Below are 17,871 nucleotides of genomic sequence, written 5' to 3'. Positions count from 1 at the left end.
ATATTCTCTCCGGATCTCTAAACTGTCATGTAAGAAGTCATACTATGCTGAGACCAGCCTGCTGGAAAGGCGAAGTGTCGGTGCTCCTTAGTCAACAGCCCCAGCTAGAGCCAACCCCACCTGAGAAGACTGACCCAGAATGACCAACACCAAGATACAGTTTAATAAAAATACTGCACTTAAAAGAAAAAAATCTTCTGGCCATTGGGACAAAAAGAGAAAGTGATCTTTCAGGAAGAGAAAACTTAATTATCGTCAGACTTTTTAACAACAACATTCTGTCAGAAAAATGGAGTAATGTATCAAATGTAATCAAAAAGAAAGTTTTATACAGAAGACATGCAAACTTGTCAACATGTAAGGACTGAGAAATTATTGTTCCAGTGAGCCTTTCCTGAGTAATCTACTGAAGAATGATGAGCTTCAGACAACCAAAAATGACTCGAGGAACTTCAACTTAAGGATGGTAGTATTAAATATACTATGTAGTATTAAATATCTATGAAGTTATTCATAGAACGAAGACTAAATAAGGGTTAAAAGAGAGTGCATTCATTATACAATGCCTATGTGCTCAGACAATATATAGTACAATTAGAAAAAACAGCAAGAACATCTGCAAAACATGTATTTGTTTACAATAATGCTATTGACACCAGTATTATTCAGAGACTGTTACGCAGGATAAAACGAGTGAATTATAGGATACTGAACTACTTTTGCATCTTTTCAGTCTAAACTTAAAGGCAGTGATTGTCACACTGAATTAAGAAAAGGACTCAACTATATACTGTCTGCAAGAGACTCATTTTAAAAATAAACATGCAGCTAGGCTCCCTCTAAAAGGCTCTTTTATCACTTCTTTCTAATTTGCTACTTCAGATCTCTGTGACCCTTCTGGATTAAATAGAGTAATGGAGTAACTAAGGAATGGAGCTCACTATAGGATCAATTGTGATCCAGAATAAGGATAAAAGCTTTTGATACACTGTGACATATTTGACTCTGACAATGTTTTGGCTTACTTAAGAATAACATGAGTGCTTAATGTAAAATCAAATTTGTAAGTATTGTAGCATAATGTATTTGTAAAGCAAAGAAAAAACTTTTATTGTGATGATAAATTCTAACCATGTCAGAAAAATTTTAACAATTGCTATATATATAGCTCAAACATAGAATTCAGTACAAGACATGTTTGCCCTATTCCCCTACTAATGGTTAAATCTAATTTTTAAAAACTTTAACTCACTTTCATTGTGGGGGATATAGTGAACCAAACAACCTAGGAAAAGATTTGGTGTAAACCCCTAGAAATGGGGGTTAAAGATAAACTGTTTATTAACAATGTACAGCTAACTTGAAAGGAAAATAGGATTTCCCTATAGGCCAAAAACAAAGAAATTAAATAAAGGCAAAGTGGTTTTTTAAAAAAAAAAAAGGGGAGGATTTCATCTCAGTGACACAGGAGCTTAGGATTTAATATTCCTTCAAAGACATAATATAAGGCCTCACACCTCTACTTTCCCCGCTCTATTTGTATCTAAGGGATTCCCAAAGACTCCAATCTTGGTGAAAACGTGGACTAAAACAATTTACCTATCAGAAGAGGGAGACAATACAGAAGAAGAAGAAAAATAAGTCTTTCATAAGAATCTGTAACCTGCCCTTAGTTGGATTCTGAGTTTAAATTTTCACTACAGAGAAATAGGGATGTTCCCGAACCTACACATTTAACATAAAGAAATAAAACTAGTCCCAGGTCTGTGACAGCCCTTGGTACAGGCAAAAGCAAATAAGAAGCCCCTCAGAAGGGACTCAATCTAGGGAGCAGCAAGATTCCCACAGATAAAGCTTAAACGGACATGTGAGCTCTGAATCCCAAATTACAAAATGCGTAAGGAAACAAACTATTGTGAATAAGATCAACAGAAATAACAGAGTTTCAGTACCTCAAGGACTTTAGATAATAATGCAGAAATTGTAAAATGTTGAAAATGATTTAAGAAATTTAAAAAATAAGGAAAATATGACACTAGTGTAAAGGCACACAGATTTGAAACAGATACGGTACTTCTGAAGAGAATTAGTGAACTAAAATATTGATTTGAGAAAAATCACACAGAATGAGCACAAAGCAATAGATATAAAATATGAAAGGTTGAGACAAGCAGAAAAGAATGCCAAATTCCAACAAATTTCCAATAGGAATCACAGAAGGAAAAAATAGAGATCAGACAGACAGACAATGTTTGAGGAGATATTGGCTGAAAATGTCCCAGAATTGATGTAAAAAGTCGAACTATTTCTTAATGAAAAATTATATACTGAGGAACTGAATTTCAGAAATTAAGTATTAAAGTTTTATAAGCAACTCACATGGTTAAATCTTCTTGTGAAGGCAACTGCATTTGGTGCCGAACTGTATTTTTCTTTTTTATTCCATCCACAACTTGAAAGCTCCTGGAAAATTAAATATAAATTCAAGAAATAGTCCAGTTTTCTTATTCTATTAAGGGTTTCAAAACATGTGGTGTCCCTTCCTAGAACTGTCTATTCAACAGGAACATAGCTAATATTAATAACCATTCAGTTCAGTCACAAAAGCAAATTTTATTAACAGAATTTAAGAGGGCCAAATTACTTGTCTATGAGAATACTGATAACTACATTGCTAGTCCACAGGCAGACTCGTGGATTTCTCTCTGAAGAGATTTGAGTCCCAAGAGGAAAGATCCATCGATAATGAAAACTGAGCATCCCACAACACAGAGTGAAGCCTACTAGTGGTCAAGCCCCATTCAATCACTCAGAGCTTCCAATCAGCTTTCCAGTGCCTCACTCTTTGAGTAAGGACCCCAGATATTTGAAGAAACCTCTGAATAAAGGGGTTCTTAATCTTCCACAGGGTCTGTCAATAGAATTTGAAGGGCTCAAGAAAATGGATATAAAAAAATTAAACTTGTATTTTACACTAACCTGTAACTTAAATGACATTCCTTTTAATTATATAGACTATAGTCTATATTTCGTCTATCTACATAAGTCTATATACATATAGTCTATAATTCTTCTAGACTTATATACGTAAGTCTATCTACATATAGTCTCTAATTCTTCTATCTACAGAAGAATTAGCAATACATGTAACTTTGTCACTAATAAAAACCCTGTATTTTCCTATCACATTACATTTGGTAGATATCTCAAAAATATTTACACTCGTCAGTACTTTAAAATTATCTCATCACCTCTAGATCTTAATATGTTAATAAAAGCACATATACTGCTATATAACAGTTTAAAATATTTTGATAATGTATTTTTAAAATTGAATTCCTTTGATTTTAAAAAATGGTTCAGTTCCATAGGTTACAGTCTGCCAAAAGGGCCCAAGGTGCAAAATAAGAACCTTGCTGTAATACACCAACCACCAGAAAGAGACTGAATCTATAGGAAAAAAGAAAAAGAACTCAGGAAATTGAGTTATATATGGCAGGGAACAAAAGAAAACAGAAGAAAAAAGACAAAACCATATAATTATTACCCTCAGATAGATGAGAATAAATATTTTGCTTAAGAATATTAGGCAAAAACAGGATATATAATATAAAAAAGAAATATTCAGAGAAAAAAATAAAAAACATATCTTTTGGAAATGAAAAAATATAAGATACATTTTAAAATATACAGAATTGTGAGATAAAGGTGATAAAATCTTTTAAACAGTAAACTAAAAGTAGGAGCAAAAATATTATAATTAGAAGAGTCTGTAAGCATCGACCTCTGAATAATAAAAAGAATTGTAAGAAAGAACAGAGAAAAGGGAGAAAAGTAATTCATGAAAATAAAAAAATTCAAGAAAATGCACAGAACTTAAAGGACAAGAAAAGACCTGTCTATTGCTTATTACAATATATTAAAAAAAAAAAAAAAAAAAAAGAGTCAAACTAAGGCCTAGCATCAAAAAGTTGGAGCACTCTGGAGACAAACATCGTAAAATCTGTCCGATTCAAAAAGAAAACAAAACAAAAATAGATCTCATACAGAAAAACGGCAATCACACAGTATCACATATCTCAACAGCAACAATGGAAATTAAAACACAACTGAAACAATGCCTTCAAAATCCTAGAATTCTAAATCCAACAAAAATATCAGTTAAGTAGGACAGTATACTACAAATGTTTTCAGACATGAAAGTCTCAAGAGAACGTGCCTTCTATGCATCTATTCCCAGAGCTACCGTGTTTCCCTGAAAATAGACCTAGCTGGACCATCAGCTCTAATGCGTCTTTTGGAGCAAAAATTAATATAAGACTTATTTACTATAAGACCGGGTCTTATATAAGACCGATTATAATATAATATAATACAATACAATATAATGTAATACCATCTCTTTATAATATATAATATAATATGATATGATACAATACGATATAATACCAGGTCTTATATTAATTTTTGCTCCAAAAGACACATTAGAGCTGATGGTCCAGCTAGGTCTTATTTTTGGGGAAACACGGTAGTAGGATGGGTTCCATCAAAACAAATTAGCAAATTAAGAAAAAGAAAGACATGGAATCCAGGAAACTGAGGAACCAACATAGAAATAAAGTGTTTGGAATTCCCGGATTAACAGTAAAGGGAGATCCTGGGACAAAGAACGCTATAAGCAGACAGACCTTAAGAACAACAGTCTAGATCCTAAGTGCCAAGAGGCCAGAGATTCTAAGAGATGTCTCTGAAAGATGGGACAGAGTATCTGAAGTGTTTGAACACATTGAGAAGACACATTCACTACATTCACTTCTGGCACAAAGATTAATGGTAAGTAAAGAGAAAGCTAAAGATTATTAGCTTAAGGAAAACAAAATTTAAGTAAGTAATCATGGTTCAACTGTAAAGAATAGTTGAGCCATGATTATTTATTCTTTAAGTTCAGCCATGATTAGTTATTCATGTCAAAACTGTGACATAACTACATGGAAAAAAGAGGAAGTGAATTGTGTGAATCAATGTGATAGGGAATATAAAAGAGTGAAATCATCTTCTGTAGTAGTCAATAAATCATATCCAAAATTGAAAAATCATGAACAATAGGCATTTAGAAACTAACAAAAAGTACTGGACTGAGTCAGGGGAAGACTGAAGAAATGGTTATGATGACACTATGATACTCCAAGAAAAAGGTAATGTTCCCCCAACTAGGGTGGTGTCAGTAGATATTGAAAAAATGGTAGAGTCAAGATATTTTGGAGGTAGGCAGGACTTAGTAAAAAATTGGATTTACACAGTGTAAGCTAAGAATGAGGTATCCAGAAGTACTAAGATTCCCATTTCTGGCTTGAGCAACTGACACGAGGAAAGAGAAAACCATTATTACTTCAACATAGTAGGTAAGTAGCAAATGCTCTGAAGATATGAATTATTTACTTTTTTAAACATAAAATTAGATTACAACTTCCAAATTCAAAATTACTGAAGAAAAAATAAAACGATAGAAGCAACTCTACAGTAAAAAACAACAACAAACAAAAAACTGCCTTGTACTCAGCCTAGATACATGCTCATTTCATATTATCTACCTATATAGCCAGAAAATATTTAGTGGCAGATATTATATTAACATAAAATGACATTAAAAATATCAGACTGCTAGAAAACATTTTTGTTCTTTCTGAAAATCACAGTACACTTATACAATTTAATGCTTTTGTGACTCCTCAAAAAAGAAATGTTAAGAGGTTTTAAAAAAAATCTATTCAATTCTTGGAACATTTCAACATCATTAACTTAATGGAAAAATGCTTTGCTCCTTTAAGAAAATTCTGTTGGAAGTGGGGTGGAGGGAAATGAAAGAGTCTGTAGTCACATCACTTGGGAGCCAATGGATTGAAATTCCACTGGAGTCCTCCATTCAAGAGAAATTTGTAATTAGAAAATGTGAAGAAACAAGGTGTTTTTAAAAAGCCTCTTAAGATGGTAGTAGTTTCTGCTTCAGAAAATATTTCCTCTTTGAGACAATGTTATATCACTGGCCCATCTAATAAACAACCAGAACTAGAAAGATGGAGAACAGACTGGTGGTTGCCAGTATGAAGAATGGTGGGAGTGGGGCCAGGAATGGGATGGAGGCAACTATAAAGGTATGGGGAACACGTGGGAGAGATCATTCTGGTGATGGAAGAGTTCTGTATTGACTGAGGTGGTAGTTAGACAAATCCACACACATGACAAAATGTACAAATGTCCATTTCCTGGTTTTGATACTGAACTCTATTTCTGTAAGATGTAACGCCAGGGAAAACAGGGTGAATGGTAAATGGGACCTCTCTACATCATTTTTTCAACTGCCTATGAATTACCTCAAAATAAAAAGTTAAAGAACCAAAAAAACCCATTTTATGGATTACGAATCTGAAATTGCACTGGTCTCCAGGAACTCACACACCACTTTCTTCTTACATCCTGATATGCATTCATGGTTAGCTGGCCTTCAAGGAATTCTGCCCCATCCCACGTTTAACTCTCAAAAGCCATTAAATCTCTCTGTGAGAAAATAATTGCTTTTCCCTTTGTCTCTATTTCTTTTAGTCTCAGACTCTAGGATCTTCTATCAAGTGACACTAGAATACAATCTAAGAAATAAATTCTTCTACCCATGTCATCTTGTATTTGACACTTATTGGCCAGGTCAAAAGTTATTCAATACTAAAACATCTCCCATGGACACCAAAAAGTTGAAGTAAACTTTGTGACTCCAAGAATGTTTTTTAGTGTCTAACTTAAGAACAGGACTGATTTAAGTTGCGTAGACTATGTAAATAAGGCTCCATTTTAGCAAAAACTCAGTGAAATACAGCGGGCTTGATGCCTCTTAAATTTGTTCAAATAGATTTAAGTTGTAGTTTTTAAATCAGACAGTGAAGGGAAATCCTCTAATAACTCAGGCAATTTCTTAATGAACATTAAAAGTGCATTTGAAACAATATTCATGGGCTCATTTTGAGCCATGAAACTGTCAAGCCCCGTTTTCCACTGAGTTTATTTTAGAAGCATGTGGGAAGGCAAACACCACAGCTGAGGACCACCTACCCTATGAAAGAATTACTGAATTTCACAGGAGCCACAGTTTCTCTTATGTCTTGTAGGTTTGTTCTGTAAAGTCAAATTCTTGATCTAACTTTCTTCGTGTAGATCCCAACACTCTTAAAGGGACTGCTCTAAGGGTGACGTAAGGGTACCTACAGACAGAAGAGAAAAGGCCAGTATAGACCAGCACGTAGACAGAGGCTGAGGGAAGAAAAAAAAAAGACTGTGGGGCTGGGGACAGGGCACAGGGATCCTCTCAAGGAGAAGACGACTACTGCTGAGATAGTCTTATGCTCAAAAGTGGGAAGCTTTAAGGATTACAGTATATCTACTAGCATTCAGCGTATATGGCTATTTAGAAAGAAGTCTCAGCCACAGATGAAGTCCTCACCATGATTCCTGCATTTTTAATCAACAGAATAAGTTCTGAAACTATGTAACTCCAATGTAACCTGTTTAAATAAAAAATATCGCTTCTTTTCTAAGGCAGTCACTCCCATTCTCTCCCCGTCCTCCCAGTATATTAAAGCTGCCTCCCTAATGAGATCAGAGATAAGGACAGGAGCTACCATCTGCTACCATGGATGCCGTGATACCTACTCTCCTAATCAATTTTCCTCTTCACCTTCTCTACTTCTGATCTGCGCCTGACCTTACTGTATATTAAGGAAGTTCATGGTGATGAACAGCAAAAACGTGAACTGATGAAACAGCAGCATCTTGCTTCTGACAGAACAGTTTATTCCAGGCTGCAAGAACAATGTCAAGTCTACACACCTTCTCTGCTTTCTTCAAACTTCTAACTATATTCGTGGATTGTTTACATTTTAACTCTAATGCAAATGACAATTTGCATTGGACAAGACATTCTTGATGTTGGAACTTGGATGTTACCAAGATTACAGTCTTTGCAAACACAAGCAACTTTGCAGAGAGAAACCTCTTTATACACCCGGTCAGAAATATCTCAATTGCAAGTTTTTCAGAAAAGGTTTAGTAAGATTCAGAATGACCTATTATGTACTTCCCCTCTTTTAACCAGCATTCTTCCTCAATCTCTAATGTACCCCAGTTATACAGCTATTCATCTCCCTTTGTTTTTAATGTCCGTTTACTGATATAATCTAGATGACTTATTGTACTGACCTGCTAGGACAAACAACAGTGCGTGGACTTTCTTCTTTGAGTGTAATACGGAGGGCTTTTAGTCGGAGCCTGCCACTTTATGAGCACTTGAGAACCTCACACCAGAGACAAGTATTAGCCAATGTAATGACTGCTGGACAGGCCCCCCTTACTTAAGTCTTATGAAGACACCACAGAATTGCTACTGGAGAGAAACCCTGATTGCAGCAGCTTTCTGTCATAACTCATCCTGTGTTGAATAACATAGTGCTCATTCTGAAGAGAAAACCCAATGTTGTAATGCGTGTGGTGGCAATGCTTTCAGAAGAAATACAGGCTTTACAAAGCAAGAGAATTCATAACAGACAAAATAACTAAAAAAACCCTAAAAAAACCTATGAATGTAATAAACATGCAGAATAATTCTGAAGGATAAGCCTTCAGAATACAGTCATTGCTTCCTCTACGTGAAAGGACTCACACTTGAGCGAAGCTCTAAAAATGAGTAAGCGCTTTCTAAAAGAAAACAAACTTTCATGATCAAAAGAGAAATCATACTGGGTAAGCCTGTACATGTAAGAAGTGTGGGGAAACTTTAACGAGAGCTGAGTTTCGACTAAACACCAGAAAATTCACACCAGAAATTAAGGACTATACAGAATCCTTATGTCAAACTTCTGCCCTTACTAAGCACTGAAGAATTCACACTAAGGAAGAAACCTCAAAATGTTCTGAATTGTGGGCAGGGAAACAAAAATCCTTTTTCCACAGGAAGAATGTTATTTTATAAAAGTCACATTCTTGGACTGGGTTAACAGATTTTTGCAGAAATGACTCCAACCATGATAAACAATGGGAGATGATATGCCTGTAGGCTATACAGTAGAAAGCTTTGAAATGGTCACTTATCAAACTCAAATATCGAACAGCTATTACTACTCCAGGCAACAGAGATCCATCAGTGGACAGAGCAGACAAAAATTTCTGCTCTTGTGGAACTTACGTTCTAGTGAAAGGGTAACAGACCCCCAATCTGTAAGTGCTTGACTGACTACCTATCACCTCTTTAGATTCCTGTAGTTTTGATCAAAACAGTATTAAAAAAAAATTTACTACTGAACGAGAACTACACTTAACTGCAGCTCTTACTTTGAAGTTACCACTAAAAATTATCCTACTTCCAGAAATTTCTGAAAAACATATTAGTACTCTAAAAATCAAGTAGTCCAAACTGCCTTATTTCACAGATTTAATAAAAAAGGCCAAGATATGATATAGTTTGTAGTGGTGGTACAATCTATAAATGACAAAGCTGGAACAAGAATGCAAGTCACCCAGCTTCCTGCTTTTATGTTTTGCCACTAAAAATAATCTTTTGAAATTCAAAAGGCTTTAAAATTTTTAAAATAAGTGAAATTAATTAAGACTTTTTGAGCACCCATTCAGAGAGCTGTGAATGCTAGACATTGATTAAAAAAGAAAAAAGTAATGGGCAACAAAATATATGGTATTTGCCCTCCCTAAACTGGTTTAAATTAAAGGGGGGAAAAAGAGTGAGCAATTCCGTAGAAGAAGAGTTGTGAGGACATATTAAGCATGGTTGATTGTAGATGATGGAACTACTAACTTTCTTCCTTCTTTGCAATCACCGTAATTATAGTTTGGCAACCATATTATTGAATATCCTCCCCATCACTGAGAGATGCTTACTTATTGGGAGGAAAGGAGAATAGTAAAAAGACGGTTTAGTGTGAGAGGGATGACTATCCACAGAAGCTTCCAAATTTGGCCGTGCTCCTTGGCCAGTGGGCGAGTAAAGATTCCTAGGATTTCTGCAGCAACAGCTATGGAAACAGCAGGGCAGAGCATTCAGAAGAAGAGGGGTCCATCGGTACACAAATGAATCACTGAGCCGTCTCAGGCTCAACAACCATGCAGACACTGAGGGGTGCTCATATTTCTGGAGACAATGAGTTCCACTCTTGTAAAAACACTGAACTCTTTTAGTAAGTATCCTTCAGAGTAAATGAGGAAGGAAAAGGGGGGAAAGGTTATCTAGGAGGTAAAATCATTGGAGATCAGGCAAAAAGGACGGAGGGAAAGAATGAATCCTAGATTTCTGACTGGTATGAAAAATGAATAGATGGTACAATCACTCAAGGAACCTTAAACAATAAAACTGGAGCAATTGTTTTTTTCCTTATGTAATTATATTCCTACTAAATACTTTTTAAAATAACTGATGAACTTTCCTTTAACATAAAATTATTTTCATTGTTAAATATATTTTTCCATTCTTCTCTACCATAAAACAAAAAACTAAGCAGCCAAGTATCAAAAACCTGTTCTTTTGTCTTCCTTTCAATCTGAGGTAATTTCAAGTGTGATACAGGGTTGGAGAGAAACCAGGCTTAGCATTATGTTTGATTCAGATCTACTTTTGAATACATGATTTTGTTTGGCCAGTATTCTATTGATGACTAAGTACAGTCTCTAGATAATAAAAAATAACTTTGACACCTCAAAGGTAAGGGAGATAGTTTCTTCTGTAAAGTAAAAGGTTAGGAATTTTTTATTTTTTTCCCTGAGTAATTTTGAAGTACAGAGTATAACAGACATTGTAGATCAGCAACTTTATTCTGAGAAAAGAACTGCACTTCTTATAGTTGCCTTTCTTCCCACAAGTCAAGAACAAATGTATGGAGAACAAGTTTAGCTAAATTCTACTTGACACAAAAAACTTGGGAATACAGAATTCCACACACTGGTAGGAACTAGAGAGTCCTATTCAGGGAACTGAATTAGCAATAGGAGATAAATATTTTATCAAGTTCCAGATACTCAAAAATTGCCTCTAGTATAGAAAACTGAGTGAAACTTGCAGTTTCAATCACCAGTTTGCCAGTAAAATCACTAAACCATATAGTTGGATTCAGAATCTACATTCTTTGAAGTTCAAATTTAGCACACATTTTATTTTAGAAAATGTGAATAAATCATCACCTGAAATAAAGTTACATATGGATATATACACATAATAATGAGCTTTGATTTAAAGATTTTTGGTGTAACTTAACTAAAGATCTTACAGTTTCATAAAATTTATGTCTTTTTTAAAGTTTTATATATATATATATGTATATATATATAGAGAGAGAGAGAGATAGAAAGAGAGAGAGAGCGAGAGTGAGAGAGAGAGAGAGAGAGAGAGAGATTTGAACACGGGTATAATGGACAAAACATGAAGATAAATTTACTAAATTCAGTGATAACCACTATATTTTCATAATATCTGAGGTTAAATTTTGATTTAACAAAAATAATTACTTTTTTTTTTTTTTTAAGAATGCTGTCATTCTTTAGTGAATTTAATAGTCTCACTACATAATGAATTAGACACCATTTTATGCTAATAAGTCTAATCTAGTAGACTGGCTGCCATCATGGCTTAAACAATCTTGTTAAATTCATCAACAGCAAGAATTTTGACCTAATAAAAATCAACATCCATCGAAAGTTTTGGAAACCAGCCTGTAGATGTTCACGCTCTACGACTCAGTGACTAATGAACTAGATGCACACACACCAACATGAAGCTAGTCAACAGTGCTGAACATCAGCACGATGTTAAAGAAGACAAACAAACAGGGTGCCATGCACACACAAAATGTAAAACCTGCAACAGCACATATTGCTATGGGATACAGACACTGTAGAAAAAGTACACTAAGTACACAGGAATGATATAGACCAATACTGGCAGTGGTTGCCATGGTGGAAGGAGGGAAGAAAGGAGGTGAATGCAGGAGGATGCAGAGCAGAGCTGGTTAGGCAGGTACAGAGGGGCTCATCTTATTGGCCTTTATGCCTCGTAGTCTTAAATATTTCATGATAAACTAGAAAACACTTTTCTGCCAGAGGACAAAGTCCTGTTTACGCAGCCAGATGTAATGTAATCTTGATAAGTACATGAGTAATGGCTTCCGAGGCCCCATCCCATCCAGCCCTCGCTCACCTCTCACCTTCTGCTATACGCCCTCTGTAAACTCACTGTAGCTCACTGGCCTTTGCCCTGGGTTTCACAACTCACTCCAGTGACCTCTTCCCTTATGTAAGCATAATAAATGGCTTTCAGTGGGTAGATGCATAATAAATGTTAGTCTTTTTCTTTAAAACATAAAAACAAAAACGTCTTCCTGGATTTTCTCTCTTCTCTCTAAAATGTCAATGTGCCATAATACTATAAAGTCATAAAATAAAGGTATAGGAGAAAAGTACTCAGGGCCATTGTAGACTTGTACGTACAAGATACAGACTATATTTTATTCCCAGAAGAACTAAAAAAGTATCTATGGCACCGAGTATCAGTACTGTTCTCTGCCTGGAACACTCTTCCCCCAAACACCCTTACGGCTGCTCTCTCACCTGCTCGGGGCTGTGTCAGATGCCACCTCCTCAGCGAAGGCCCCCTTACCTTCCTGTCTAACATCACAGCTCGCACTGTCCTCACTCCCTGTCCTTTCTGGCGGGCTGCAAGGTTTTCACCGCACACTATCTAGCTCACCTCACTCACATGTAAGATCCACACGGGCAGGAATTGTAGTCTGTCTTCGCTGTTGTATCTCCAGCAACTAAACCAGTGCCTGGTATATAATAACTTAGTAAATGCTTATTGAATCACAACGCATAAAATTGCAACTGCCAAGTCCAGTGAAGAAGCAGAGAGTGCCAGGAGAGCCTCTAGGAAGACAAGAAAGCTTACCTGAGAAAGTCAAATTTGAGTGAGAACTTAAGGCTGAGTAGGAGTTAACTGGGAGGTGCACAGGCTCGAGGTGAGAGGAACTGAAAGGCCAGTGCAGCTAGAACAGAAGACGGGGGGAAAGGTGTGGCTAGAGGAGGTGGGAAGAGGCAAAACTGGGAAGAGCTCTGTACCTACCTACTGTATTAGGATAGACTGTCTTTATCCTCAGAGCAACAGGAAGACACTCTGTTTTAAGCAGAGGGATCATATGAGCAGATTTACATGTGAAAAGATTATCATGGCTATTGAATAAAGAAAAGTTTAGAAAGGTCACAGTGGATGTGGGTAGGTCAGGTAAGAAGGTAATAATGCAGCTGAGTTAAGATGTACCTTGGATTGCAGTGTTGGGAGTCGAGGGACAGAATGGACAGATACTTCGAAGGTTTAAAAAAAAGAAAATCAATGGGATTGGTGTTAAATTAGATCAGGGAATTTTAAGGCTCACTTCTAAATCTCACAAAGTACTGTCAGATGTCTCAGGAAAATGAAAAATTCCCATTGACCTGAAGTCTATGACCAAGTACTAGTCATTTTCTAGATCTTCAATGTCCAAGCCCTTAGCCACATGTGGCTACTGAGCACTGGAAATGCGGCTACTCCAAGTAAAGGTGTGGTGGAATGGTACAATACACACTGCATTTCCACAACATACACTGACTTTCCAAGCCTTACACAGAAAAAAAAAGGTAACAATTATGTCAAGAATTGTTATACTAATTACAAGTTGACGTGATAATATTTTGGATATAGTAGGTTATGTAAAATTAATTTCACCTGTTTCTTTTAATTTGTAATGCAGCTACTAGAAAATGTAAAGTTACATAAATGGCTCACATTATATTTCTATTGGATAGCACTAATCTCATATGAAACAGCAATATAGTCACTGCAGTTTATTCAAAAGAAATATATGTGATAAAATGGCTGAATTTCAATGCAAAAAAATATAACTTTTATAAAGAATTTAGTTTTTTTTCATTCAGGGATGTGAGGAAATGAATATTTCAGTTTTCGTCATTTAAATACAAAGGCCCTTTTCTGTTTATGCCTTATTTATGGAACAGATTGTTCCTCTTCCTCTGTTGCTAATAGAAAGGTTCTACTGCGAGAGCCCTCTGTGGTAAGACAGGGAAAAGCTGGAATTGTGGAAATCACAGGGCCTCAGAGATCAGTTAGGCCCACTACTTCCTTTTGTAAGCAACAAACTTGAGACACTAAGACTAAGTAATTTACCTGAAAACCACAGGACTAAAACTCTCTATACCACGTTAAGATACAGATATTTTCTCTAACTCGTTATAGGCATTATAGTAGACTTGTATATACTATAACAAATATACCATATTTTTTTCCAGAAAGAACTAAAAAAATATCTTATGGCACCAAGTATCAGTATATCAATGACTCAGTTTGGGGGTACAAGAGTCTGAAACCCAGTTCCAACAGTTAGCTGTGTATCAAGCACTACCATCATTGGGTTTTCTCACCAGTAAAATACATACCGCCATACTCAGGTTGTGATAACGAGAGGAACGCTTCACACACACACACACACACACACACACACACACAAACACGCACACACACGCATGCACGCACGCACTGCGTGATCAATGCTTACAGTGGGTAGGTGCATAATAAATGTTAGCTTCCTTTTTAATTAAAAAAAAAAAATGCCTTCCTTCTTTCATTCTCTTCTCTTCAAAATGTCAACACACGGTCATATTGTAAAGTCATAAAAGGGAAAAGATTACTGGAGTACATTGTGAAACCCAGTATACCTTATTCCCATGAAAAAGCTTCAAAGCCTTGAATAAATCATTCAACCTCTCTAAGTCTGTTCCCCTCTCAGTAAGATGATGCAGCCAAATCAACCAAAATGATTCAGAAAGTCCTGTCTATATGACTCAGTGATGCATAGCTATGAATCCCACGAGTTTCTGAGGCCTGAATAAGAGCTTTAAACATTTAAAATTTAAGATGTATAATTTGACAATTCTAAAGCTTAATTTGGGATACTATAATTGTCTATTTTTGTATATTTAAAAGGAAAGTTCTTAAAACTACTCACATCTGGTTGAATGGCTTTAAATACTGGAACATCCATTAGTGTTATCTGACCCTGAAATAAAAAGTAAAAAAATGAGAAATACTTCTTTGGAATGCCATGATACGACATATATTCTAAATTAAAATTATATTAAGTAAATTAAAATATATTAAGTAATCAAATCTTTACCAAAAAAGTCTCAATTTTATAAGGGTTTAAGAAAATGAAAATTTAGCCCTTATACCATTAAACAATTATTTCTAATTATCTCATGCCTATTTGTATTTTCTAGTGAGATAAATGAGGTAAAGTTACAACAAAAATAATCTTGAAAATGTGGACACACTCATACATTAAACCAAAAATAAAAACCAGACCTACTGGTTCATTGTTGTGACTCTTAAGTCATATCTCCTCAAATGGTAAATGAAATCTGATATTAAAAGATTTTCTTTCTAATTTATAAGAACTAGTGAGACTACACTAGTGCCAACTCACATCGAAGGACTTCGCGCTATAGAGATAAAACAAAATCCAACAATATACCAAAGAATAAGATGCTGTGACCAAACACAATTTATTCTTGCATTGCAAAAGTAGTTCAGTATCAGGAAATCAATATATTCTGTTAACAAGTTAAAAGAGAAAGATAACATAAACAAACATTAATGTCAGTTAAGAAATAAAAGATTTTCTGAGTAACTTTCATGATATTGGAATAATGCCTTCCACTTTCATTCTTTATTTTTTTAATTTATAAAAGCATAAAAATACTTCCAACATGTCAGTAAGAGTTGGCCTAGGGAGGTGGAATAGGTATGTACTACGAAAGCATTTACCATAAAGGCGAATACTTATTCTTACCAAGCTGAAAGCGTAATTTATGACGCTGCTCTACAAATATCTACAGCTCTTCTTACCTTCCCTGTTTCATCCCTCTCCTCGCTCCATCATTGTGCTACTATCTCTATTAATTCCCACATTCAACTTTCTTTTCTATTTTTTTTTTAACCATCTCCTCTGCTGGACCCTACAAATTCTAACTCGACAGTACCAATATGTAATTATGGGCAAAAGCTGGAGGAAGGAGAGGTGGGAGGCTTACCGCATATTCTTCTGGTGTAACCTTAAGAACATCAAACACCACGGCATCAAAGCTTTTCTTCAATTCAGAACCCTTGTCACTTAATGATTCAGAACTGCTACTTTTCTGTTAAATTGAAAGAAAATGTAGCCATTTTAATGCTGTTTCACAGTCAATGTCATAGAAACTAGATTGGCATTAAAAACTGAGGAAACTTCAGAAGAGTGGGTTAACAAATGCTGTAGAAAAGTTGGGCAGAACATGTTGCTTAGTTGGAAGAGCACTAGACACAGATAAAGAGTCAGGAATCTGAAATTTAACCTTGACTTTAGATTTTTAGGTTCTTGATTAAATAATTTTCCTGTGTCAGTTTCCTTATCCTGACATCCTATCACTTCCTATAGAAATAAAAGATTTTAACAAGTTCAGTGATTCTCAAATGGGGTAAAGGGAAGTTAGGAGAAGGACGCATCTATTTACAAATTTTTACACTATTAGTAATTTTTACTAGGAAAAAAATGATTTATTTTCATAATATAAGCCATGAGAAAACATTCAGAACTCCACTAATTATCCAGTCTTATTTGCTAAGTGAATGTTTGTTTGTGATAATACAATTGATATTGTTCTTCCTATTATGTTACAAATTGAAGTGATTTATGCTTTAAAGTTATTGTTTTAAGCTTGAATTTGCTGTTGCTATCTGGAGAACAAAACGTAGCTTTTGGCTCCGAAAATCTTATTTCTGTTCAATTTCCACTTCATCTGTAACATGATACAAAAACGTATTCTGCATCAGTTGGCTGAAATCAGAGCATCAGCGCTGTAAAAATACTTAGACCATACTCTACTAAATGGTGGCAGGACTTATAAGGCTACAGTTAACAGCACAAAAAAATTAACCAAAGTTTCAATTACGAAGGTATTATATATGTCAACCTACAAGCTGTTGTAAGTCATTTTGGAGTACTTGTCATTATGTCTCATTTTCACTTTTATCCTCCCTTTCAGTAACAGCTAAATACCAAAATCATTACAAAGGAAGGGATCCGTCAATTTGGGATAATTTATTATTTCATATATTTCTTCTGGTTTCTCTTTCTTCTTCTGCGTAGTCCCACTATGCATGTTACCCCTTCTATCACTGCCCCACAGTTCTTGGCGATTCTGTTCCATTTTTTTTCCCATTCCATTTTCTCTTTGGATTTCAGTTTGGGAAGTTTCTGTTGACATATCTTCAGGCTCACTGATTCTTTCCTTGACTGTCTACTGGTCACCAGTTAACTGATCAAAGTCATTCTTCATTTCTGTCACAGTGTTTTTGATGTCTGGCATTTCCCTTTGATTCTTGGAGCTCCAATACCCCTGCTTACATTATCCATCTGTTCTTGCATACGGTCCACTTTCCCATTAGAGCCCTCAGCATGATTAATCATGGTTAATTCCCAGTCTGATCATTCCAAAGTTTCTGCCATATCTGAGTCTGGTTCTGTTGCTTGCTTTGTCTCTTCAAACTGTATTTTCTTCTTATCTTTTAGCATGCTTTATAATTTTTGAAAACCAGACATGATGCACTGGGGAATAGGAATGAAAAGAAACAGGCCCTTAGTGTACAGGTTTATGTTTCTCTAGGTAGGAGTTATGCTGTGTTTATTGTTTGCTATTGCTAGAGGGAACAATCTGAGTGTTCAATTTCCTCTAGGGTCCTTGTTT

The 17,871-nt window shown here is 35.4% G+C and overlaps 1 protein-coding gene across 1 annotated transcript in view; it reads right to left on the bottom strand.

Moving 5' to 3' along the window:
* Nucleotides 1-17,871, bottom strand: part of RALGPS2 (Ral GEF with PH domain and SH3 binding motif 2) — a 127,738-nt gene that overhangs the window by 76,032 nt on the left and 33,835 nt on the right. The window contains exons 3-5 of the mRNA XM_074322443.1: nt 16,180-16,284; nt 15,096-15,146; nt 2,380-2,463 (exon numbers count right to left, since the gene is read on the bottom strand). Coding sequence (XP_074178544.1) covers nt 2,380-2,463; nt 15,096-15,146; nt 16,180-16,284 — 240 coding nt within the window. The remainder of the gene's footprint in view (nt 1-2,379; nt 2,464-15,095; nt 15,147-16,179; nt 16,285-17,871) is intronic.

The sequence above is a fragment of the Rhinolophus sinicus genome, linkage group LG17 (assembly GCF_036562045.2).
Source record: "Rhinolophus sinicus isolate RSC01 linkage group LG17, ASM3656204v1, whole genome shotgun sequence".
Classification (NCBI taxonomy): domain Eukaryota; kingdom Metazoa; phylum Chordata; class Mammalia; order Chiroptera; family Rhinolophidae; genus Rhinolophus; species Rhinolophus sinicus.
The sequence above is the reverse complement of the archived record's forward strand: the minus strand, read 5'-3'. Positions and strand labels throughout refer to the sequence as shown.